The sequence below is a fragment of the Bos taurus genome, chromosome 7 (genome assembly GCF_002263795.3).
Source record: "Bos taurus isolate L1 Dominette 01449 registration number 42190680 breed Hereford chromosome 7, ARS-UCD2.0, whole genome shotgun sequence".
Lineage (NCBI taxonomy): Eukaryota > Metazoa > Chordata > Mammalia > Artiodactyla > Bovidae > Bos > Bos taurus.
This window is the reverse complement of record NC_037334.1, coordinates 2,014,573-2,039,330: the sequence shown is the minus strand read 5'-3', so window position 1 is coordinate 2,039,330 and position 24,758 is coordinate 2,014,573. Positions and strand designations below refer to the sequence as shown.

Sequence of the window (24,758 nt, the reverse complement as noted above, 5' to 3'; positions counted from 1 at the left end):
CTAGACATCATATTCAAAAGCAGAGATATCACTTTGCCAACAAAAGTCCGTCTAGTCAAAGCTATGGCTTTCCCAGTGGTTGTGAGAGTTGGACCATAAAGAAGGCTAAGCAGCAAAAGAATTGATGTTTTTGAACTGTGGTGCTGGAAAAGACTCTTGAGAGTCCCTTGGACAGCTAGATCCAACCAGCCCATCTTAAAAGAAATCAACCCTGAATATTCATTGGAAGAACTGATGTTGAAGCTGAGGTTCCAAAACTTTGGCCACCTGATGCAAAGAGCTGACTCACTGGAAAAGACCCTGATGCTGGGAAAGATTGAGGACAGGAGGAAAAGGACATGACAGAGGATGAGAGGGTTGGATAGCATCACCAAATCAATGGACATGAGTTTGAACAAACTCTGGGAGATAGTGAAGGACAGGGAAGCCTGGCATTCTGCAGTCCATGCAGTCACAAAGAGCTGGACATGACTGAGAGATTAAACAACAGCAACGAAAAGTAATAAAGTTCTAGACTTGCCTGGTGGCACAGTGGATAAGAAGCTTCCTGCCAATGCAGGGGACACAGCTTTGATCCCCAGACTAGGAAGATTCCACAGAGCAACTAAGCCCATGTGCTACAACTGCTGAGCCCAAGCTCTAGAGCCCAGGAGTCACAACGACTGAGCTCCTGGGCCACAAGAGAAGCCACCGCAACGAGAAGCCCACACGCCGCAACCAAGAAGAGCCCCTGCTGGCCGCAGAGAGAGACAAGCCCATGTAGAGCAACAAACCCCTAGAGCAGTCACAATAAATAAATAAGGGTCCGTTCAGTCGCTCAGTGAAGGTAATGGACCCAGAAAAAGTAAAGAAGTTCTGCCACGTGCTGCAACACAGAAGAACCTTGAAAGCGGTAACTGAAAGAAGTCAGACACAAAAGGACAAAGATCCTGTGATCATATCTATGTGAAAAGTACTGTATAAGCAAATCTGAGTCAGAAAGTAGAACAGTGGTTCTCAGGGACTAAGCGGACAGGGCACTTGAGTCTGATAGCCACAGGGTCTGGGGTTTCTTTTGGGAGTGATGAACATGTTCTAAAACTCACTGGTGATGGTTGCACAACTCTATAAACATACTAAAGCCACTGAATCTTATTTTAAATGGGTGAAATACATGGTATGTGAATTTTATCTCAATAAGTCATTACCCAAAAAAAGGCACGATGACAAGAAAAAATTTAAAAGCACATGCGCTGCTGTATTATAAACCGTTTTGATGTTAACAGGTTTATTTCAATGGAATTGGTATTCTTTGTATTTTAAATTATGACTTAGAAACATTATTCTGATGAAGGGTCCGAGGGCCTCCACAGACTACCAGGGGTCACGACACAGAGTGAGGAGGACGAACCGGAACGTGTGTGCTGTGATGCAGCTGTGTCACCTGCCGTGGCAAAGAGAACAGGCAGGGCCTCCTGAAACCGACGGTGAGGAGTTATCCAGGCATATGGGACTCCCAACACTTAAGACAAAGGCCCAGAGGTCCTTGGAGACGCCCCCCACTCCATCTGCTCTGTTAATACAACCCCAGATGAGCCCACGGAGTCCCGGCTTCCTTTCCCACTCAGACCTTTGACTTGTCTTAGGCCCCAGTTAAAACTTCTCACCTTCAGGTTGTCTTTAGGTCTAACTGCAGCCTAGACAATCAGCTCCCTCCTAGTACCGAGACAAGGGTATTCTGCAACATGGGCTATCTGTAACACTCCCATTGGTGGGAATGTAGGGTCTTTGGAAAGCTCGTCCCAGGCCCGCAGGATAGAAGAGAGGGAGCTGGGTAAACTAAGTCATAAGGGATCTTGAATGCTGGTTTACCCAATGGATGAAGAAGAGCCATTGAAGGCGCTCAGGGGAAGGTACAGCAAGACAGACTAGAGCAGGAGAAATGGGAGTCAGGAGAAGGGGCAAGACACGCAGAGATCTGGGAGACAGAGAAGGCAGCGGGCCCTGCTGCTATCCCCTACAACAGCAGTCTGGCTTCCCACTGGGTACCCAACCCTCCTTGTCTGTGTCCTAGAGCTTCAGACCATAGACTCTACCCCTGGAGCCAGCGGACATGTGACCAGACCTGGCCGATGGAAGCCCTGCTCCCTGCGCTGGCCACAGTGATTGCTCAATACTTGACACGTGACCTAGCCTAAGTCAGTAAGAACTAGACTCAGGACACTTGAAACCCCAGGGGGAAAGAAGGTCTTTCTGCTGGGCTGGAAGCTGGTGGGGGGTGGGCCTGCAGCCCTGCACTGGAGAGTGCCTGCTGAGGTCACGCCAGGGAGGAGGGAAGCGGAGCTGAAAGAGGGCAGCAGGCCTGAGCATCCTCTTCTGGCCTGAAATGATTCACACGGGGTTTTCTGTACGTGCGTTGGCAGGGGTCTGGACCTGGGGATCACCAGGGGGCCAGGGCAGCAGCAGCAGCTACACGAGTGTTGGTGACAGGATGGGAACACGGAGTCAGCCTCACAGTCACACCCTCCAGATTTACACCCAGAGAAGAAATTAGAGGACAGGCTCTCCGCCTCAGGGGGTTGTGCTAGGAAAGTAGGAAGGGACAGGTAGGGAAGACAGGAAGAGACAGGAAGGGAAGGGAGGAAGAAATTAGAGGACAGGCTCTCCCCCTTCTTGCCTGGCCAGTGCCTCCAGACAGCTCTTCACCCCCAAAAGCTGCCCCTCCGTCTTACAGAGTAGGCCACTCACCAACCTGGCGTGCCTTTCCCCTCCCCAGCCCACTGCCAACACACGAGCTCTTCTCTCCTTCCAGGCTGGAAATCTTTCCCACATCCTGGCTAATTGTATTCAGGTGAGGAGGATTTGGCAGAAGAAAAGTCGTGTTTGTGTGTGTGTGCGCGTGCACACATGTAAGTGTATGTGGGTGTGTATGTAGGTGCATGTGTGTGTGTCCCCGCCCCAGCCCTGGCAGCTGTCCCAGGAATGCTGTGTCGACAGGAAGGGACGGAGGACCCTCGGCCGCAGTCTGTGTCCTGACGGGCTCTCGGTGACGTCAGTGGCTCTTGGCCGCATCCAGTAAACATCTGGTCTCCTTATTCTGACCCAGGAATTCCATTTCAGAATAGTCACGGCCGCATCTGGCAACATGTCCCAGGCTAGTTACGGCCTGGGGCAGGGAGAGCATCCTACTCAGGGGCCTGCCGGCCCACAGCCCTGCCTCCCTCCTCCCCACGCCCAGCCCCAGCTCAGCCCATGGAGCGCTCAGAAATGATAAGTATCTGCACTGCGCTCCATTCGTCTCTGAGTACTCTCCCGCTTTGGCTTCTTCTAACAGCACCCCAAGGAAAATACTATCTTGTAGTAACAAGGGCCTTTCGCTACTATATGCCAGCTGTGGGCCCTACTTCACTGAATCCTCATAACAACCCATCAAATTTACCTTTCACAGAGAAATAGGAGGCTCTGTCGGGGAGGGAAGGAGCCAGAATCAAACACACCGTGTTTGTGGGACCATGTCTGACTTCCGCGCACAGGGCCCCACACAGAGACAACATTCTATAAGTCGAAACCGTGAGTTAGAGGCAGGAGGAAGAGACGACTGGCCGCGGAACCCCTCGGGCATCCCACCTCAACACACGAGAAAGCCAGGTGCCAACGCAGGGCCACGTGGGAAACGAAAGTAACCAGGCGATGGTGATCACAGCGCGCGGTGGAGGCCGTGAGATCCCTCTCGAGGGCTCTGGCCCCGCTCAGCTCCAGCCCTCGGAAATACAGGCCGAGCAGCTCTCCCAGGTTCTCAAGAGAAACGGGAAATCTGGAGCTCTCTGAGAAATTTGTCAAACACTGAGAAGGCCAAACAAAACTCATCTGTGGGTGGACATGGCACGCAGCCCACCCGCTCGCAAGCTCCGCCCTGCACGATGAGAACACTGAGCTTCAGATGCCGTTCTATTGGTCAGGGGCAAGGCAGGGGCTCAAAACGGGGTTTCAAAGTCCAGATTCATTCAGACTTTGAGGTTATACGTGTGCATGTACCTGCCAGCCTTCCCCTGCAAGGGTTTCACTGAACTGCTTCCCCAGCTGAAATTCAGAACAGTCTTTGAAAGACCATGCCTTTCCTGCCAACCTTGCAAACAATGCTGCTCAGGAGCACTGCCCCTCAGCTGCAGGGAACACAACAGCCCAAACGGGGCTGAGAGAGACTCCCTGACTAGTGGAGGCCTGCCAGTCACTGCTGCTCATCCCCCCAGAAACCACCGTACATCCATGTTCTGTGCTCAAGCTCTACCTAACGCAACAGACCAGGGAAAGAGAAGTTGCTCCACCAAGGGAAAGTGAGGATGGGAGATCACCTCCTCCCAGACATGCCCACTTCCGGTCGGCCATCTGCACATTCACAGAGAGAGAGGCAGGACCAGGTCCTGCTCTCCCATGGATGGCGGCAGGCCAGATGCTCTGCATACACAGTTGTGGCTCCCACACAGAATTGCTAAAATTCAGCGTTATACTGTAACCAATGTAATAAGACATAAAATGAATAAACACTGAAAAAGAAAATGCAAACATATTATGAACTGCAGAAGATAATAGCATATGTAAAAAATTCTCACCCCCCCAAAAAAAATCCAACAAAACAGGACAAAAATAATAATACAGAAGTTCATGAAAATGCCTGCTGCTGCTGCTAAGTCGCTTCAGTCGTGTCTGACTCTGTGCAACCCCATAGACGGCAGCCCACCAGGCTCCCCCGTCCCTGGGATTCTCCAGGCAAGAGTACTGGAGTGGGGTGCCATTTCCTTCTCCAATGCATGAAAGTGAAAAGTGAATGTGAAGTCGCTCAGTCGTGTCCGACTCTTAGCGACCCCATGGACTGCAGCCTACCAGGCTCTTCCATCCATGGGATTTTCCAGGCAAGAGTACTGGAGTGAGGTGCCATTGCCTTCTCCGTGAAAATGCCTAGATGTGAAATAAATATAGAAACGTGTGCATCTGGAGTGCAAACATGGGAAACATCCAATCGAGAGATTTACTTTAAAAGGGTTTTTTCGTGATTATCCATGTTCTGCATCTGTGCCACTATGATATTGGAAGACTGATTCTGCTGAAGCGCAAGAGAAAGATGTAAGCCATCAGGAGCAAATGACGAGGAACAGGAGAGGCCTGTTTCACGATGGGGTCTGGGTTTGCCAGGTCAACGGCAGCTGTCGTGTTTAGAAACAATTATGCAAATGCTTATATAATTTGTACTAAAATGCTGTTTATATTTCTGTTGGCTCTTTGGGAATGAAGGTGTCTAAACTCTAAGGCAGTTGGATGGCATCACTGACTCGATGGACATGAGTTTGCACAAGCTCTGGAAGCTGGTGATAGACAAGGAAGCCTGGCGTGCTGCAGTGAGTCAATGGTCTCACAAAGAGTCCGACACCTGAGCGACTGAACTGAACTGAAACTGAGGATATCATTAATCTGGAACAAGTAGGTTCTGGGTATTCTGAGTAAATGATCATCTATTGTATCCTAGATTAAAAATATTCCTAGACATCTATAACAACTTACTATAAAACATAACAGAAAAGATCCTATTTGTAATGCTAATAACATTCTAACTCTTGGTAGTAAACCTCCTGGGATATATTTTAAAAGGTATGAATTAATGTTCTTATTTCCCTGAGAAAAATAACCATCTTGAAGATGTCAATCACTTGTTTTCAGCTACGATTTGCTGCAGTTCTGTTGAATGCTGGACGCTAATTTAAGCAGCAGTATCACCCAAAATAAAGATCCTCGTGATCTTCATGATTGTTTAAAAACCATAAGAAAACAAACCCAAAAGACATTTGATAAATGGACAAAAGTAGCTAAAACATTTTAAGTCACGATGGTGATTCTTGCCCTATGTGGTTTTAGAATATACTGTTGCTGCTGCTAAGTCGCTTTTGTCATGTCCAACTCTGTGCGACCCCATGGACTGCAGCCCACCAGGCTCCTCCATCCATGGGATTTTCCAGGCAAGAGTACTGGAGTGGGGTGCCATCGCCTTCTCCGAAAATATACTGTTAAGCACAGTAATTACAAGACTCTTGTGCTAGTGCAAAAAAGATAACATTTTTCACGTGAAAAATGAGCCAGATCACCTCCATGAACTTCAGAGATACGAAATATGCACCCCAAAGTCAGGAGGAAGGGTGACTTAGTACATAAAGGGTGTTGAGACCACAGAGTGGCAATTTAGAAAAAATAAACACTTAAAATCTTTAATTTATACAGTACAAGAAACACTTCACTTGAAGTAAAGAAGCTAAATACTTAAAATTCAAATCCGTAAACAATATCAAAACATATGAAGTACCTCTTTGAAAGGCTGATTATTTTCTACAATCTAAATAAACAGAAGAAATCAGTAGGAGGGACCTCACAGAGTTGACCAGAAGAAAGCAAAGTCAGCAAGGTAAAATAAAAAAGGAAACTTGAAGACTATGTCTGCCCAAGCTAACAAAGGGTTAATGTTTAGCCGCAAGGAGGACGAGCCAGCTTCAGAAGAGGAAAAGATTCAGCAACAATAGGATCATACCCACACCCATATAATTAACCCAAAGCAAACGCCCAGGGCTGAGGGGCCCAGTCCAGCCCTTGCACTCAGGAGCAGAGCTCATTCCACTGGAAGCAAGGAGCACCTTCAGGTTGGGGAGGACTGTGAGGACCCTGCCCCTGAGCAGCACAGGCTGACGCTGGGACAGAGCATCTGCCAGCATCTGTGCTCCTCCCTCGTGCCCAGTCCCAGAGGATCCACTCTGGTCACCAAAGCCATCATCAACAGCCATCAGTTCTCTGCAATTGGCCTGGCTTTGGCTCTTAGGCTCCAAATCCTACAGACCCAAGAGCTCCTCAAAGAGAATGCAGTGACTCCAGTGACCTTGATGGTGGGGGCAGATGCCAGGCACACTTTTCTTGCCTTTCCAATGTCCACCACCCCCACCCAGCTGTGGCCGCCCCCTGCCTTCTACTCCATCCACTCCCAGACACCAAGCGGGAGCCAGCCTCATTCATCTCCTTATTCACACGTCCGTCTCCTTGCTCAGGCATCCTTGTGCAGGACACCACTTGCACAACCTTTCATGGCAACCCCGAGCAGAGCACAGTTTGGCCCAACTGGCCTCCCTAGTAAGGACACAGTCAGCAAGGGCCTGGGAACCCTGGCAGAAGAGATGGCACCCAAAGGCCAGGCCACCCTATCTGAAGTGAGGGCCACTCCAGCAAGGCAGAGCAAGGCCTTGACCTCATTTGCTGGGAAGTGCACCAAGAACTCAGCTCTTCCCTGGAAGCAATTAACCCTGCTTGTGTGGACGGTCGAGGGGTGACGTGTGCTCTGAGATCAAAAGGGCTTTATCCAGAGCTTCAGCGGGAGGGGCTCAGGCTCTGGACTCTGTGTGACCTGGAGTAAGTCACTGCCCTCTCTGAGCCCTGCTTTCCTCCAAGTCCAGCGGGATCGTGTCACCATCCCTGACTGCGCCTATTGTCAGGGGGAGCTTGTGAGCATCGCAGGAGGTGACTGTGAACAGAACAATACGGTGCCGCCTGGGGCTAAGTGTGCAGCCAGAGATGAAGAGTCCACTGCCCAGGAAGGGTACCCAGGAAGGGCCATCCAGGGTGACGGAGGGGGCTCCCCTCACTGTGGGAAAGAAGGGGAGGACAGACAGAGGAGGAAAGAGAAAGGGAAGTAGGGAGGGGAGGGAGTCGGAAGAACTGAGGGGGAAAAAGAGAGAAGAGGGAGGGAGGAGAGGAGGGAGGGGGTAGAGAAGGGAAGGATGGGGGAAAGAGAGACAGAGGGGAAGCGAGGGATGGGAGGGGAGGTGCGGGGTGAGGCAGGGAAGAGAGAGGGACAGAAGCGATGCCGGGGAGTTTGAACCAAGACCCCAGCGCCACCCCAGAACCCAGCACCTCTGCCTGCTTGGAGCTGCTCTGGAGAGACTGGCCCGCCCTCTGTCTGCTGAGCGGAGCCCAGGCCCGGGACCTCCTTGCTCTTTGCAGGCAGGTCTCAGACAAACCACTCCAGGCGGTGTCAGACCCCGCACCCCGGGGGGCGCCGAGACCCCAGCCCAGGGCTAGTGAGCTCAGGCTAGTAGCTAATGGCCAGCCGGCAGGTGCAGGGAGCAGAGGGGAGGGGAGCAGGCGAGGAGCCTCAGGGGCCTTTGTTCTGGCTGGGGGCATCAGTGGGCGCCACGAGGAGGACACCCTGCATCTACCCTGCCCACTGGATCTGCAGCATCACACCCACTGAGTTCCACGTGCCTGTGGCGGGCAGCCAGCCCTTGAGATGGCTGTGCAAGGGAGGGCACCCTCCCTCTGCCAGATTCTGAATTCCCAGATGGGGGACCCAGGGCAGAGAGGGCCAGGAGGCAGCTCCCCTGGTCCCAGGCCGCCTGGAGGCCTGGCCATCCCTCTTGGCCATCACCTTTCACCCCAGTCTCCCCACGACATTCCTTTAGACCGAGGCCAGCCAGACTCATTTCCCATCACTCCCTCACAGACACATGCCCTCCGAGGCAGGTGGCATGGCAAGGAAGGAAACTGAGGGGCACAGGCCAGCAAAAGGAAGGTAGGGCCCCAAACCTGGCTCTGGGTGACCTCAGGCCTCCCCATCCCCAGGTCCTGCCCAGATCTGATGAGTCAGACTCTCTCAGGGTGGGACCTAGGCACAGGCATTGTTCAAACTGCCCCAAATCCATGCCTGTCTGTGGGCAGACAGCTAATATGATGGAAAACAAATTTATTTTTACAGGCCACAGATTTCCTCTAAGGGGACAATGGTCTTTGGGAAAAGACCTTCTAGGCATGAGTGAATAAAGCTAACAATGGGAGGTAGGAGGTCTATGTCAGCAGGTGTCAGTGACTCAGAAGGGGGATAAAAAGGGGGCCTGCCCCAGAGAAACTGGAGGATGGGAAAGCCATCACTGAGAGGAGGGGGACCTGCCGTCAGAGGGACAGATGGCCTTCCTGAGGACCGCTCCCTGCGCTACAGGGAGCCAGCGGCACAGCTAGGCAGGGCAGCCCCCTCCGCCTTCCCGCACCCCGCAAGGGCTTCCTGTGAGAGGTCAACAGCTGTTCACAGGGGCCGCAAGCTTGCAACTGAGGGGACCGGGCAGCAGTCCTGAAGTCCAGGATGGCAGGGGCCCAGCCTCTGGGAACTGCAATGCCTTGAGCCTTTAAGGAGGGTGGTGGTGGTGTGGGGGTTAGACACATTTTACCTAGATTTCAGTTCCTTTGCTGATGAAAAGGGGATCTTAGAAAACTAGAATTCAGAGGATCTTGCCTTCGCATGAAATCCGTCTTAGTCCACGAGCAAGCATTCTATTAAGCAGAGAAATGCCAGGGGCGTTCCCATCAGAGTCGGGCGCAGAAAGGAATACACAAAGCCACCGCGGGTACTTAACGTTACTCCGAAGGTTCTCGATGGCACAGATCGAAAATTAAGCTCCAGAATTATCATAGGCCACAAATGGTACAGCTGTTTACCCAGAAAACTCAAGGGAACTCACAAAGATATATGAGAATTGAGTTCAATCAAGCAGCCTGATAAAAGATAATTGCATACAAATCAATAGTCACCCTGTATACCAGCAATAGACGGAAATGCTTTAATTCACAATGGCAAAACGAAAAAAACCCTTAAAATGGCCCTGGTTTTAAACAATAGGTGACCCATATAAAAAAATGTGCGATACTTTACTAAGCAACATCAAAGTAGAATCTAATTAATCAAAAATATACCATATTCTTGATAAATACTACAAATTATGTCCATTCCCCCTTTAATTGGTGTCTAAGTTTAATTTAATGTCAATCGAATTCACCAGGGATGTTTCTAACCTGACAAAACAATTCTGAAATTCAATTGAATGAATAAACAGATGTGACCAGCCAGGAAAATTTTGCAAAATAACAGCAAAATGGGAAGTATCCAGTCAGATGTTTCAAAGCAGCACGATCCAACAGAGATGGCATATGAATGCTACATGCAGCCATGTTTTTAAAAAGGTAAATTTAATTTCAGCAATATATCTTACTTAACCCAATATATCCAAACTATTATCATATTAACTTGTAGTCACTATTGAATTTATCCGTTAGACATTTTATATTCTTTTTCTTTGGTGCTAAGTCTTTGAATTCTGGTGTGTATTTTGCACTCAAGAGCACTTCTCAGTCCTGACCCACCACATCTCAAATAGCCAACAGCCTCGAGTGGCTTATAGCTACCATAATGGACAGCATAGTTGTCAAATAGCCAATATTTTACATATTCGAGCTTTAAAGCTCTAATAATGAACATAATTCAGTACTGGTACAAGAACATATACCTTATTTGCCGTGGGGTCCAATCCCTGCTTTCAAAGGAGAAATATCCAGGTTCAGAGATGAATCTTTGAACATTCTGCTCATAGAGCCGGGAAGGGTTAGTCCTTGCAGTATGGACAACCCAGGCTCTGCCACCACCCTGGTGCCCTACCATGGGCATTGCATGCCAGCTCTCAGGGATTAAAACCATTAATCACACGTAACATCATCAAAATAACAAAACCACATGTCCAGGAATCTAAGACACACATTTTTCACATTTACCACATCCAAACTCAGGATGAAATCCATGGGTCTTTTCACTGCTGGCAGCCAGCAGCAACTGTGGGGTGGCTGGCATTGCCTGGCACACACCAACTCTGCCACAGTGTTTCATATTGCCATCACGTCACCTGACTTATGTGCGGGGTCGCCGACACTTGCCACCCAACATGTCTTCAAGAAGTCACTCTGTGACACAAAAATTACAGTCTGTACAGAAAGACACAGAGAGCTTTGGCATCCAGAGGAATGTCCCTGGAGGAAGGACCATGACTTCATTCCTTTATTAAAGAGAGGAAGATACCAGGAGTAGATGAAGCCAGTCACACACTAAGTAAGCAATGTGAGCAGGGCAGGCGAGCGAGGCAGGAGCTACCACGCGGAGCAGCCAGTGGCAGGGTGGTGGCTGCCTACACTCCACGAGACCACGGTTAAGGTGCAACGGAGCAGTTCAGTTGGAGTGTCCCCTCTTTCCTTCTGTGTCCTCTAATTGATGGCACCTTAGACACAATGAAACTCAGAAATGGCCCACATTTCCCAAATCATCGACCTGGGCTAAGCGCTGCTAAACCCTGCAGCCCTCCTTCCAAAGCCCAATGAGGGGGCCAATCCGAAGAATGGGCAAAGTTTGGGCAATCCAAACATCGGCAGTGTTGAGGCCCTTGTCAAGGCTGCCCAGCTGCCAGGGACAAAGCTAACCACGGGACACGGCAGCCTCCAGCCCACGTTAAGTCCACCGCTCACCATGGCGCTCACTGAAATGTGCATGGCAGGGTGGGGCGGCGCAGAGCCTGCGGAGCCTTGTCCTGGACGCTAGGGCCTCCTCCGCCTCACAGAGGAAGCTGTGTGCCCCCTCCACAGGCCCTGGAGGAGACGTGCAGTGCAATTGAAATTCATGGGTGAGCCCGAGGAGCCGGCTCCAGACTCAGTAATAACTTCTCCATATTAATGGCAGCACAGCAGAGCCGGTGGACAGCTGACATTTAATATGAAACATACGCAGCAGAGCCAGAGGCTCCTACCCGGGCCCTCCCATTCGAGAACGCCTGCCAGGCGGGAGAGCAGGGCCCAAGGCAGCACCCAGATTCAGGGGGCGGGAGTCATGCCCTCCCCTCAGTCCCTCCATCCCACCTCAGTCCCCTCCCTTGCAGGAAAGCCCCGCTGAGAACATACATGATCACACACACACTCACACTTGAGTGCACACACTCGCACACGTGCTTACTCAGATGCACACAGACATACACACAGATACCCACACACACTCATATGCACACACACCATACTCATACAGATATGCATACATGTGCACACGTTTCCACATACACATGCACACATATTCCCATGGACAGGAACGTGCACACATATTCACATATACCAGCAGCCTGCTGTGTTCAGGCTACAACACAAAATTCCCCTGTTTGCCCAAGTGGAGGAGGGCAATAGGGGTGATCACAGACGTGTCTGCCTGTCAGTACAGACCCACAGTCCTGGCAGAGTCCCCCAAAACACTTGACCCTACATATCTCAGAGGTCAGAAGAGGAGACCCAGGCCACAGCTCAGGCCACCACACAGCAAAGCCCCCCTGGATGCGGAAGTGGACACCCCAGGCCACGGTGGGGGTGGGGAGCACTCCTGTGGCCCAGAGTGGTGAGCTCTTCGATGCCTCCTCTACTCAGGGAGGTTGTGGTACCTGTGGTTCTCGCAGAAGGCCTGGGTGAAGACCCAGCCTCTCCTCGCCTCCCTCCTGATGCTGGTCCCTCCTCATTCATTAATTGCTGGGGACATGGGGGCACAGGCAGTCAGCCATCAGGCAAGGGAACCTGAAACCTGCCAGCACCGAAAGGAGCAGCAGCTCACGACCAGTGCCAGATACACAGAAGCAGGCAGTGCAGCCAGGGCAGGGGTGTCAGAAGACGGTCGGTAAAGAGCCTCCCTGGCCTGAGACTCAGGCGGCAACCAACCATGCTGGCCTCCATGAGGGGCCTAGTCAGGCTCCACTCTGCTCCTGCATGCACTGCCAGGCCACGATGACTGGCTACGGGACGGTCCCAAGACCTAAGCCTGTCCATTCTGCATGGAGCGAAGAACTGTTCCCTTTTAGAACCTGGTTATGCCTGTGCGGTGTGAGGAGTGTGTGTACAGCTACAGCCAAAGGTTCACCAGAGAACAGAGTCACACTGGGGAGAAGGAGCTGGGCAAGCGGGGACATGACTCCACCTCTGAATTACCTGCACAGCCTTCCCAGTCCCCAGAAGCCTTGTGTGTGTGCGTGATACACCATGGACCGCAGCCTACCAGGCTCCTCCGTCTACGGGATTTTCCAGGCAAGAGTACTGGAGTGGGGTGCCATTGCCTTCTCCAGATAAAATATACACATAACACAAAATTTACCATCTTAGCCACTTTGAAGTGTATGGTTTGCTGGCATTAAATACATTCACAAAGTTGTGCAATGATCACCACCATCCATCTCCAGAACCCTTTCCTTTTTGTAAAACTGAAGTTCTGTATCGACAACGCTCTGTCTTCCTCCTTTAGCTCCTGACAGCCACAACTTACAACTCTACCCCGTCTCTAAGATTCTGATAAACAAAAAGGCCTTCAGATGCCATATTGGCTGAAGCCTGGTGAGTCTGGATTTCCAACCACAGACCCGCCTACGCCATTCTAAGGGGGCCACCACAAGGCGGGCAGGGGCCGTGGGCTGCTGCTCTGCTGCTTCCGGCACAAACCCCTGACAAGCCAGCCTCCACCAGCCACAGGTCAGTGCACCCAGTCCCAGCAGGGAAGAGCCCCTGGGAAGCTCCTTCCCTCCCACCAAACGGCACTAGGTGAGAAGTGGCGGGGAGGCCATCCATCTGTGGATGCCCCGGAAGAGACCAGGGGGTATCTGTAATGAAGTAAGCCTGGGTTCTCAGCAAGTTCTCAAAGAAAGCTCCTGCCTGCAGGAAGCCCTGCCCATCTACTAATCCCGCTGCCAGTGCAGCTCTCAACACTTCCACACATGCCTCTGGAGGCCCGGTCAAGACCTCAGAGCTCCGTGGAGTCACATTGGATTCATTTGCTCACGTAATATCAACAGACTCAGAAATGCTGCTTCTCTGAAGAAACATCTGCATGTCTGGCAGCAAAGAGCCTGTGTTCCCAAGGGCCAAAAATCTATCAAGGAATGCAGGGCATAGACTGGCCATGGTTCCCACCTCTCCTTCTATCACACTGATCCCCTCAACTGATCGCCATTTGGTGCCAAGACACCAGAGTTGCTTTATAAAGGTCTCAGAAATTATTATTCCAGCCCCACTTGCCACCTGAACAAACTGAAGCTCATTGCTCAAAGCTGGATGGTGACTTGCCAGAGCCCAGTCTTTTCAGGCCCAGAGGGGGTCCCTCTCTTACTTAAGTTTCATTTAGACCACGGATTTTCAACTTGTCTTTCATGAACTCCAAAGTGGGGGCAAGAAAACCGCATAAAACCACATGAGAATACAATGCTTTCCTGCGGAAAAGGAGCTTTTGGGCACTCTTCTAGGGGACCTACCCTGCTGAGTGTGGACATTCTGGGGTATGTCCACATACCCCATCCCTGGGTATGGAGAAGTGGACCATCCCTGGGTATGGGGCACAGGGTCTTGAGGGCCAAAGGACTGCACAGGCTTCTATCCCCCACTCCACAGACACTCATTTCATGGCCCCTAGCTGAGCTCCACCCAGCTGGAGCTGGGCCCTGTGGACCCAGGTACAAATTGCCTATGGTACAAGTTACCAAAGAAGCATGGGGTACAATGTGGCATGTGAATGTCTAGGACAGCTTCCTGGATGAAATGCCATTTAGCTGAGACTACACTGGACTCCAAAATCACAGCAGATGGTGACGGCAGCCATGAAATTAAAAGACACTTTCTCCTTGGAAGAAAAGCTATGACAAACCTAGACAGCATATTAAAAAGCAGAGACATTACTTTGCCAACAAAAGCTTTTATAGTCAAAGCTATGGTTTTTCCAGTGAGTCAGTATGGATGTGAGAGCTGGACCATAAGGAAGGCTGAGCGTCGAAGAACTGATGCCTTTGAACTGTGGTATTGGAGAAGACTCTTGAGAGTCCCTTGGACTGCAAGGAGATCAAATCCTAAAGGAAGTCAATCGTGAATATTCATTGGAAGGACTGATAATGAAGATGAAACTCCAATACTTTGGCCACCTGATACAAAGAGCTGACTCATTGGAAAAGACCTTGACGCTGGGAAAGATTGAAGGCGGGAGGAGAAGGGGACCACGAATGACGAGATGATTGGATGGCATCATCGACTCAATGGACATCAGTTTGAGCAAGCTCCAGGAGAAGCCCGGCATGCTGTAGTCCATGGCGTCACCAAGAGTCAGACAGGACTGAGCGACTGAACAACAACCGAGTGAGCCAACTAAAGAGGGAGGTAAGAGTGGTCCAGGCAAGGGCACGGTCTGTGCAAAGGGTCTAAGACGGCAGTGTCCAGTGGCAGAGAAACTAAAAGCTTGATGTGACTGTAGTACAGGCATGAGCGGGGACACAGTGACAGACAAGGCTGAAGACTACTGGGTCAGGTCATGGGAGGCCTCCTATGCCAAGCCAGGCCTCCCTGGTGGCTCAGACGGTAAAGAATCTGCCTGCAACACAGGAGACCCACGTTCCATCCCTGGGTCGGGAAGATCCCCTAGAGAAGGAAATGGCAATCCACTCCAGTATTCCTACCTGGGAAATCCCATGGACAGAGAAGCCTGGTAGGCTACAGCTTATGGGGTACAAAGAGTCAGACACAACTGAGTGACTAGCAGTTTCAGTGTGTCTGAATTTTTTTTTTTTTTTTTAGTTTGGATTTTTTAAGGGCAATCAGAACCAATTAAGACCACTACTCAAGAAAAGTCTTAAGCAAAGGAGTGACATGATTGAATGCATGGTTTACAAAAATCAGTCTGGTAGCTGTGTGGGGAGAGAGTTGCTCCAGTTTGGAGTCCCTAAGGATCACAGGGCTTGGAGCTGGCATGGTAGAAAGCTGTGAACTGAGATCAAGTCTGGAGATGTCTATGATTATGACTAGCTGCATGTGAGGGTCATGGAGAGAGCAGGGAGGGGCAATCCTGGGATTCCCGCCCAAGTGAACGATGAGGTCTGGAGGACAGTAGAGAGACCCACGTTCCATTTCAGAAGCCTGGGTCACTCAAGGAAGGGTCCCACGAGGCAGCTTGGCAGGCAAGTCTGGACCACAGGAAGAGACGTGGGACCTGAAGTCTGGGTGAAGTGTGGTGGCCCAGCACACTGGTCCTTCCCCTTGCTTTCTGATAAAACCTCAATACGTTCCAGAGTTTGGGGATCTGACCCTCACTCTCAACTCCAAAGATGGGCAAGAGACTCTAGCTAGGCTCACATCACAGTGTTTGATTCAAAGGTGGGCCTATAACCTAAGGGCTCCCCAGGTGTTCAGTTCAGTTCAGTTCAGTTGCTTAGTCACGTCCGACTCTTTGCAACCCCATGGACTGCAGCACGCCAGGCCTCCCTGTCCATCACCAACTCCCAGAGTTGACTCAAACTCATGTCCATTGAGTCAGTGATGCCATCCAACCATCTCATCCTCTGTCGTCCCCTTGTCCTCCTGCCTTCAATCTTTCCCAGCATCAGGGTCTTTTCAAATGAGTCAGCTCTTCGCATCAGGTGGCCAAAGTATTAGAGTTGCAGCTTCAGCATGAATCCTTCCAATGAATATTCAGGACTGATTTCCTTTAGGTTGGGTCTCCCTGCAGTCCAAGGGACTCTCAAGAGTCTTCTCCAACACCACAGTTCAAAAGCATCAATTCTTCAGTGCTCAGCTTTCTTTATAGTCCAACTCTCACATCCATACATGACCACTGGAAAAACCATAGCTTTGACTAGAGAGACCTTTGTTGGCAAAGTAATGTCTCTGCTTTTTAATGTGCTGTCTAGGTTGGTCATAACTTGAAGCAGCCCTGAGCCACTAGATCCAGCCATGCCTGAAGTCCGCCTCAGGACCCCAAGGAACTGGGCCCACGACATCTTGCTTGTTTCATCCAAGTTGGCTTTCCACCACTTCAGCTGAATGCATCTTAAACAACAAGGAGAATAGTAAGCCAGGTAGGAGGCTGAGACCACCTTGGGAAGCTGTGTAGATTGCCAAGAGTAGGGGCCAAGCAGGAGCCTCTGCTCCTCTGACCTGAGGAGCCCCAACACCTAGGGAACTCAGACGTTCCCGCAGCCCCTCTTTGATGTTCCTGAGACCTTCTCATTGCCCTCCAGGCAGTGCCAAGGCAAGGTGAAAGGTGAGGAGACTCTACAAAGGGCAACTGCAAGTCTTATACACTTCTCACCCGTTGCCCTGCAGCCCAAGCGTGTTGCCCCTGCCCTCGCCATTCTAGCACCTGAGCCAGCTGGAACCCAGCGTGCAGCCTCAAAGACAGTGGCCTTTATAGAAAAATGAAACTCAATTCCATCCATTAGGCCAGCAAACGACCTCTCTCTCTCTGTGGCCCTCAGTGACTTTCAACGCCCATCAAGACTCTACAGAGCAGGGGCCTGGCCGGCATAGCAGCCCAGCAGGGGAGCCCCAGCCCACAAGGCCGCAGGCCTTGATCATGCCCCTCAGAGTCGCTGCCCAGCCCATAGACATTCCCACCGATGGCCTTGCCAATCAGAGACGCCAGGCCAGAGAAGTCCCCCTGAGCAGCAATGCATGGAGGAGACAGAGGTGCGGCAGGGCGCTCCCATCCCACTGGAGTCTCCGCTGCCGTTACCTCCCCACAGGGACTCAGGCCGCCTGAAAGGGGTGCAGCCAGAGCATGTCAGCCGCAAGTCACAAAGCCACCTGGCCACCAGATCTACCCCCAGCTCCCACTCACTGACGCCAACAACAGGCAGTGCTGCGGACCAAGAAGGTCTTCGGGAGCTGACTAGAAGAGGTAGGAAATGTTTTAAAGAAATGCATTGCTTTATTTTATTTTATTTTGGCATGCAATAAAGGCAATAACATGTAGTAAGCACGGTCTTAGAACCAAATAGACGTGTATTTAAATACAGACCCACAAAGCCTGAAGCAGGCTATCTCAGTTAATTCATCTGTAAAATGGGAATAATATCAGTCACACAGTATAGGGTGTGGTGAGGATTAATCAAGGTGATATAGCATAAGGTGCTCAACGGAAAGCCTGACACATAACATGGGCACAGTAAACCGATGTTCTGTTATTATTTTTTTATCAACAGGCTTCTCATGAGTCTTTAGTGAGCATGTAAAAATGACATGGAATTACATATCATGTGGCCTGAGAGGTACTAGAGAATTCTTCCATAGCAATGAGATATACAAGTATCCTTTGTTAAGCATCATTTTCTCACTCATTGTGAAAAGGCAAATGTTAACCTTCCCCTGAGAATATGATGAACAATATCTACCTAGTGGCTATAAGAGAACCTGGAAACTACACCTACCAACCTCTCTGTAAATAAAATGTACGGTGTGTCTTATGAAGCATGTGGCTTTTCCAGTGGTCACGTATGGATGTGAGAGTTGCACCATAAAGAAAGCTGAGCACCAAAGAATTGACGCTTTTGAACTGTGGTGTTGGGAAGACTCTTGAGAGTCCCTTGGACTGCAAGAAGATCAAACCAGTCAATCCTACAGGAAATCAACCCTGAATATTCATTGGAAGGACTGATGCTGAAGCTGAAGCTCCAATACTTTGGCCAGCTGATGCAAAAAGCCAACTCATTGGAAAAGACCCTGATGCTGGGAAAGATTGAGGGCAGGTGGAGGAGGGGACGACAGAGGATGAGACGGTTGGATGGCATCACCGACTCGATGGACATGAGTTTGAGCAGGCTCCAGGAGATGGTGAAGGACAGGAAAGCCTGGCGTGCTACAGTCCATGGGGTTGCAGAGAGTCAGACACGACTGAGTGACTGAACAACAACATGAAGCATGCGGCATTTCTTGAATCTACACCTCTACCTGACTCAGCTAGAATCGTCACCTTGGCCAGCCCAGGCCCTCACCTCATGTCATTCTAGGGAGCAACACCCCTTGCACTCTCCATCCACGGGGTTCTACAAACCTCATGTTCTGTTTCTCATGGGAGCATCTGACCCCAGCCTGAATAGAGTGCTGCCCAGGAGTCAGCCAGAATTATCAGAGAAAGATTATCAGCCAGCACCACTGCGCCCCTTGACTTACCACAGAAGGACTCCACCTGAGAACAAAGCCAATACATAAAAAGGTGGAGGCAGAGAGGCAATGCGGGAGGAGCACCTGGATCCAGCCAGGCCTGAAGGCCGAGCATCGTAAGAGCCACTAACTTCCCTTTTCTGTTTCAATGGTCTGACTTGTGTTTCCTTCACTCGTGACTAAAAGGATCCTGACCATAAGAATCCCCTCGTGCTAAACAGAAAAGGAGACTGCTGTCCACAGAAACCAGAGCTACTACTGCCTTCCTTTAAGGCAGAGAAACAAACTCAGCACCAAGCAAGTAGATGAGTAAATATGTGTCCCAGGCCAGAAGCAGGCCAACAGGTGTGAAAAGGCCTATGGCTCTGGGGAGAGGCTCATCCCACCTAAGCACCTAAGCACCTCAACCTAAGCTGTGAGCTGCCAGCTGCCTGCTGTGACCCTGCTTCATGGTTTTTCCACTTGTCTTCCAGGAATGCACATTCCTGGGGTTCCTGCAAAGAAGAGGTTGATGGCCTCATCTGCATGGGAAGTGCTACAATACATGAAGTTCAAGAGGTTTCTTTATTACAGAGCTTCTCAGAGATCGCAATGGGCCTCCCTGAATCTCCCAGGTTGAAAGCAAGTTGCAGCGTTTCCCACACCAGTTGTCCATTGAACCCCATTTGCTCAGAGAAACTTGCAGTGTGATCCTATAGAACTCCTTTGCAGAAATTAGGGTGTGATACTTTGCTTCTCAAAGGGCAGTCCCAAACCCCAGGAGCATCAGCCTGGTAGTTCATTAGAAACGCAGAACCTTGAACCCTACCCTAGACATGCTGACTCAGAATCTGAATTGTAACAAGATCCCTGAGGATCTACACAGACACTGCAGCCTGGCACACCTGCTTCTGTGTGTTTCACTATCTATGAAGGAAGAGCAGGCTCAGAGGAAGGGGTACTGTGCAGCATGGCTGCTGAAATGCATGCAGGACCATGAGGGAATGGCTCGGGAGTAGAGTTCTACCACCACATACCAAGCGCTTTTACTTGCCCAGACTTGGAAGCACCCTGGCAGAAGGGGCTGGACAGAACCAGGCCAGACTCCTACCACCACAGACAGTGTGGCCTTGGGCAAGCCACTCAATCTCCCAGAGCCTCAGCTGCCCATCTGTAAATGAGGGATGAAGAATCCCTCCCACTACAGGGCTGCTGTGGACCAGAAACATGATGTTTAAACCCTAGGCGCTTTGCAATCGGCCCATCAGTGATACACAGTGGGACTTAACTAGTTAAGGAATTAAGTGATATCAAATCAGGACATTCACACACCAAAAAGAAAGAAGGACAAGGAAAGAAGAACTAATGATGCTGCTCCACAGTCTCAAAGCCATTTTCACTGACCACATTCAAGGCCACGCTGGCAGACTCCAGCCCCTTTCAGCTCCAGTCTGCTCTCCAGTTGTCTCTTGCACTTCTGCTGGTGTGTGTCCCGTACATGTGACATCTCACTGCGCCTGTTCTGATCAAGCCAATTCACACCTGGTACTTCTCTGCATATGCTCTTCCCTCTGGGCCTTTGCCCCCTGGCAACTCATGCTCAAAGAGCCCCCAAGAGCATGCTTTCCAAGCCCTGACCAGAGTGGGCCCCAGACTGTTAGCTGAGCACGGTGCCCCGGGGAGGGGGAGCAGCGGGGGCGGGCACCAGGCCAGCTACATCTCTGACCATCACAGCAGACAACTGTGCTTGGAAGTACTGGCTGAAAAAACAAACCACAGAATGAACAGATGAATGAATGATACATGAACAAAGCCTCTCTGAAATGCTTTCCATCAAGAATTACTCAGCACACAGGAGTTGCTCAACAACAGACTGAGGAAATGCAACCCACTCCAGTATTCTTGCGGGAGAAATCCCATGGACAGAGGAGCCTGGCAGGCTACAGTCCATGGGGTCACAAAGAGTTGGACACGACTGAGCAACTAACAACAGACCACTTCCATGTCAACTCTCCCACCCCATCTCAGGCCACCACCACCCCCATTCCGAGCCCCCAACACCAATTTCCTTTTATTTAGGAAATTCACCTCCAGCGTAAAAACAAGACACACTTATGAAGTCTGGGATATCCTCAGAGGCAACAGAATATAAAGGGCTGCACCATGTTACCCAGCTATTCCAAGGACATTCACGGTTGTTTGCAATACGTCTGGGTTCCAACTAAATCCAGCCGAAGGCAGTGATTTTCCGAAGCAACAAGTGACATTTCCTGTGTGTCCATAAAAAGAACACCACCGGTTGTGGGGTTCTGTGTAATTGCTGGCTCTGCAACTTGCAGGGCAAGCCTGAGGACGGGGGGCTTGGGGGCCACCAGGGCTGGGAGAGAGGCCACTTGCTCCGAGCAGGAGTCCCCTGAGTAGTAATTAGAGCGGAATCCACGGTGGGCGGCTTCAGATGTCTGGCCAGCACAGCCAGCCTGACCACCACACAGCCAATCCAAAATAGAAAACTGCAGTGGCTTCTGCCATGTGCCAGGCCCCGGGGTGGCCAGACAGAGCATTGCCAATGTCAGCCTCCTCCCTAAGCATTGATCCCAGGCTTCCTCCAAGGCTCTCTTATGCAAAGCCATGGTCCCTCTAGGCTCCTGGAAGCAGGAGAACTTCCCAGAGCTCCGGTCACACTGAGGGGCCCAGCCAGTCCCAGAAGGGTCCCTCTCCCCAGCCTCTCCTGTCCTTCAGGGGCTGCCCGGGGGCACCAGAGACTGCATTTCCAAATGCTCCGCTTGGCTCAAAATAGAGAGAGAAAACTAACTTTTCAAATAACCAGCTGAAATCCAACAGGAAACCACAGCATAAAAAATCAGCCAGGGGGCAGAGGGATAACTGGGCATTTCAGCACCATTGCCTGTTCGCTGGGCTGGCACCACCTGCACACACAGAAACAAAAAAACCACCCACCTGCATACCTGCCCCCTCACACACATATCACACGTGCTACAATGCACAGCAACACACTGAACAGACACTGACATACAAATGAGCAAAAACCTGTGAATACACACACGCACAAGACACAAGAACACGGTCACATGTTCACACAAGTGCACATGTACTTAGATACTAGCACCCATGCCAAAACACGTGTGCAGATGCATGCACTCACCGAGATATATACACACCTGAATGCAAAAGGAAAACCAGTTCCTGTAGGCTTAAGGGGGACCACACTTGGCTACTTGCTAAATACTTTGGAAATGTGGCCCTCCCCCTGCGTAAATCACCCTCTTGGGCCAGTCAAAACAACCTGCCTTCCAGCCAACCCCTTCGGTGGTCCCTAAGCACAAGGGGTGCAGAGAAGGTCCTCAGTACAGGCCTTGCCCTCCCAGCAGACCCCCAGATAACAGGCTTCCAAAGCCCACGTGAGAGCAGTGGACAGACAGAAGGGAGAGAAGCGCGTACTCACCAGCCCATCGCAGTTGCTGAGCGCCACGGAAGAGGATTCAGCCAGGCCCGCGACGTCTCCGACGTAGAGGCAGGTCCCAAGCAGGGGCTCCACGCGGGTGGCACCCGATTCTCCCTGCCACTCCACCGTGGCCCCAGGCGCCACGAGGCGGGCGTTGGGCCGCAGCCGCAGGTGCAGGTCTCGGCCAAACACCGTAACATTGTAGAAGAGGCGGCCACCGGGGTCCTCCTCGCTGCCTCCAGAGAGCCCCGGGATCTGGGCAGGGGCGGCCCTGCGGGTCCGCACCCCAGCTGGGGCCGTCGCCGCCGACACCACGTGGGACACCAAGCGGCCCTGGGCGTCAGTGCGCACCGGCACCGCCAGGATGCGCTCGGCTCCGTGCCCCTGGGGCCCGCCTGCAAAGGGAAGGGGCGTTAGACCAGCCGAGACCGGGAAGCCCCAGGGCCCCGCCACCGAGCACAGCATCCTCCCAAACCCCGCCCCATGGCGAAGGGAAGGGCGTTCCACTAGGCATCCCCCAGAAACTAGCCTGCACCTCCCCGGCCTTCTTCCAATCGGGAAGGGGCGTTAACGGGGCTACCACGCTGGCGCTCCTCCGACCTCCGGTCGACCCCTCTGGGGCCCTCCCAACCAAGAGCTCTGCCCCCTGCCCCGTTCCAAGTTGGGGTTCCTCAGCTCCTCGCAGTTCCCCAGGGGCGGGCCCGGTCAGGCCGTCCCCCGCCCCTTGAACCTACCGTCCTTGGCAGGACAGGGGGGCTGCTCTGAAGCCATTCCCGGTTGGTTCCCTACCCGTGCGCTTCTACCTCTTAGCAGTCCCCGCCGCGCGACTGCCCTCACCGCTCGCCTCCGGAGCTGCGAGGACTCGGCTCCCCCCGGCACCGGCGGCCTGTCCTCCGCGTACAGCTCCAGGTTAGCCCGTTGCCGGCCGCCTCCCCCGCGTGCCCGAGAACAGGGAGGGGTGGAGCAGGGTCCCTCCGATCTTCGAGGATCCCCTCCGGGGCGCCCCAACCAATCCTCAAGGCCCAAGGCGGCGCGCTCTGCACCCGACTGCTCCCGAGCGTCTCCGGACGCGAGCCGGGGCGCCGCCTCGCCCTGGCTCCCCCGGACCCGCTGGTGCTGATGCTGCGCTCGCCGCCGCTGGGCTTTCCCGGCCCTCTGTCTCCACGCTCGGCGTCCCGAGAGCCGCGAGCGCTCCGGGGCTCCCCCCGGCCCGAGATTCCCGGGTGCGCCGCAGGGCGCCCCCTGCCCGACCAACCCGGCCCCGAAGTTGGCCAACTTGGCCCCGGGCGGGGCGCGCGGAGTTTGCCCAAGTCGAGCCGGACGCCGCCTGGGGAGGGGGCGGTGGGGCGCGCGGGGCGGAACCCGGCCGACTGGGGTCGCGAGGCGTGGGGACTCGGCCGCACCTACCTGGGGGGTCGGCGGCAGCGGCGGCGAGCCGGGCGTCCGCGGGCAGCGGCAGCAGCAGGAGCAGCAACAGCGCGGGGCAGAGCAGGCGGCCGGCGGCTCCCGCCGGCGGATCCATGGCAGCCGGACCACAGCCGGGGCCCCGCACTCGCAGCCGGCGCGAAAGTTCCCCGCGCGCCGCCCAGCCCACATCTGGGGCAGCTGGAGCCGCCCGCAGCTGCAGCACCGCAGGGCGCGGGGCGGAGGAGGCGAGGCGCGGAGGGGAGGGCGGGGGAGCGCGGAGGGAAGGCGGGGAGAGGGAAGGAGCGCGAGCGAGGGAGGCGGGAGGGAGGAGAAGGCGCGCGAGGGGGAGGGCGGGGACGGCGGGCGCCTCAGCCTGCGGTGACCCGGCGCTTCTTGGCGCGGCGGCCGCCGCCGCCGCCCGCTCCCCTCCTCGCGCCGTCGCCGCCGCGGTTCCCGGCTCGTAGCGAAGCAGAGACACCCCGAGGCGGCGGCAGAGAAGCGCCGCGGGTCGGGTCGGGGGAGCCCCGCGGCCGGCCACCTTCGACGCGTCCAGCGCACTCGTGGCGCGCCACCTCGGAGGAGCAAGTTCCCCGCCCAAAGAGGACTCGGGGCCCCCGGGTCCCAGCCGTCGGTCTCGGGGCGCAAGAGATGGCCCCTCTCTGTGCGCCCTCGGGTGGGCGGAGAGGCCTGATTACTGTGGGTCTGAGACAGGCCTTTTGACCAGATGGAGACTCCAGGGACTGGAAGAGTTTTCCAGGAGGGGGTGTGCACCACAGGGGCCTCCCCAAAGATCAACTTTTACCCTTCCAGAGAGAGGCAAGGCTCCCTCAGTCCCCAGTTGCTCTTTGCCTTAAGGTCTCCCCACACACCCTGTACTCTTCCTCCCCAACCCTCCACTGCAGCCTTCGAGCACAGTCTCCTCCTCGTAGACCTGGGCTCTGCCCTCTCCTCCTCGTAGACCTGGGCTCTGCCCGCTAGACCTCACAGGTTGCCTCCCTCACCTGTCCTGAATCCTGCATGGGCTTCTCGAAGTCTGGTCTTTGCACTCACCCAGGCTCTGCCTGAAATAGCCTCTCCACACTCTGCCCACCGTTTCCAACTCAGC

The 24,758-nt window shown here is 53.0% G+C and overlaps 1 protein-coding gene across 1 annotated transcript in view; it reads right to left on the bottom strand.

Moving 5' to 3' along the window:
• ADAMTS2 (ADAM metallopeptidase with thrombospondin type 1 motif 2) overlaps positions 1 to 23,899 on the bottom strand; it is a 245,248-nt gene extending 221,349 nt beyond the window's left edge. Inside the window, 2 exon segments of the mRNA NM_174631.2 lie at positions 22,247 to 22,641; positions 23,654 to 23,899. Of these exon segments, the coding sequence (NP_777056.1) occupies positions 22,247 to 22,641; positions 23,654 to 23,768 (510 nt within the window). The 5' untranslated portion in view covers positions 23,769 to 23,899.
• Between the last annotated feature and the right edge of the window lie 859 nt (positions 23,900 to 24,758).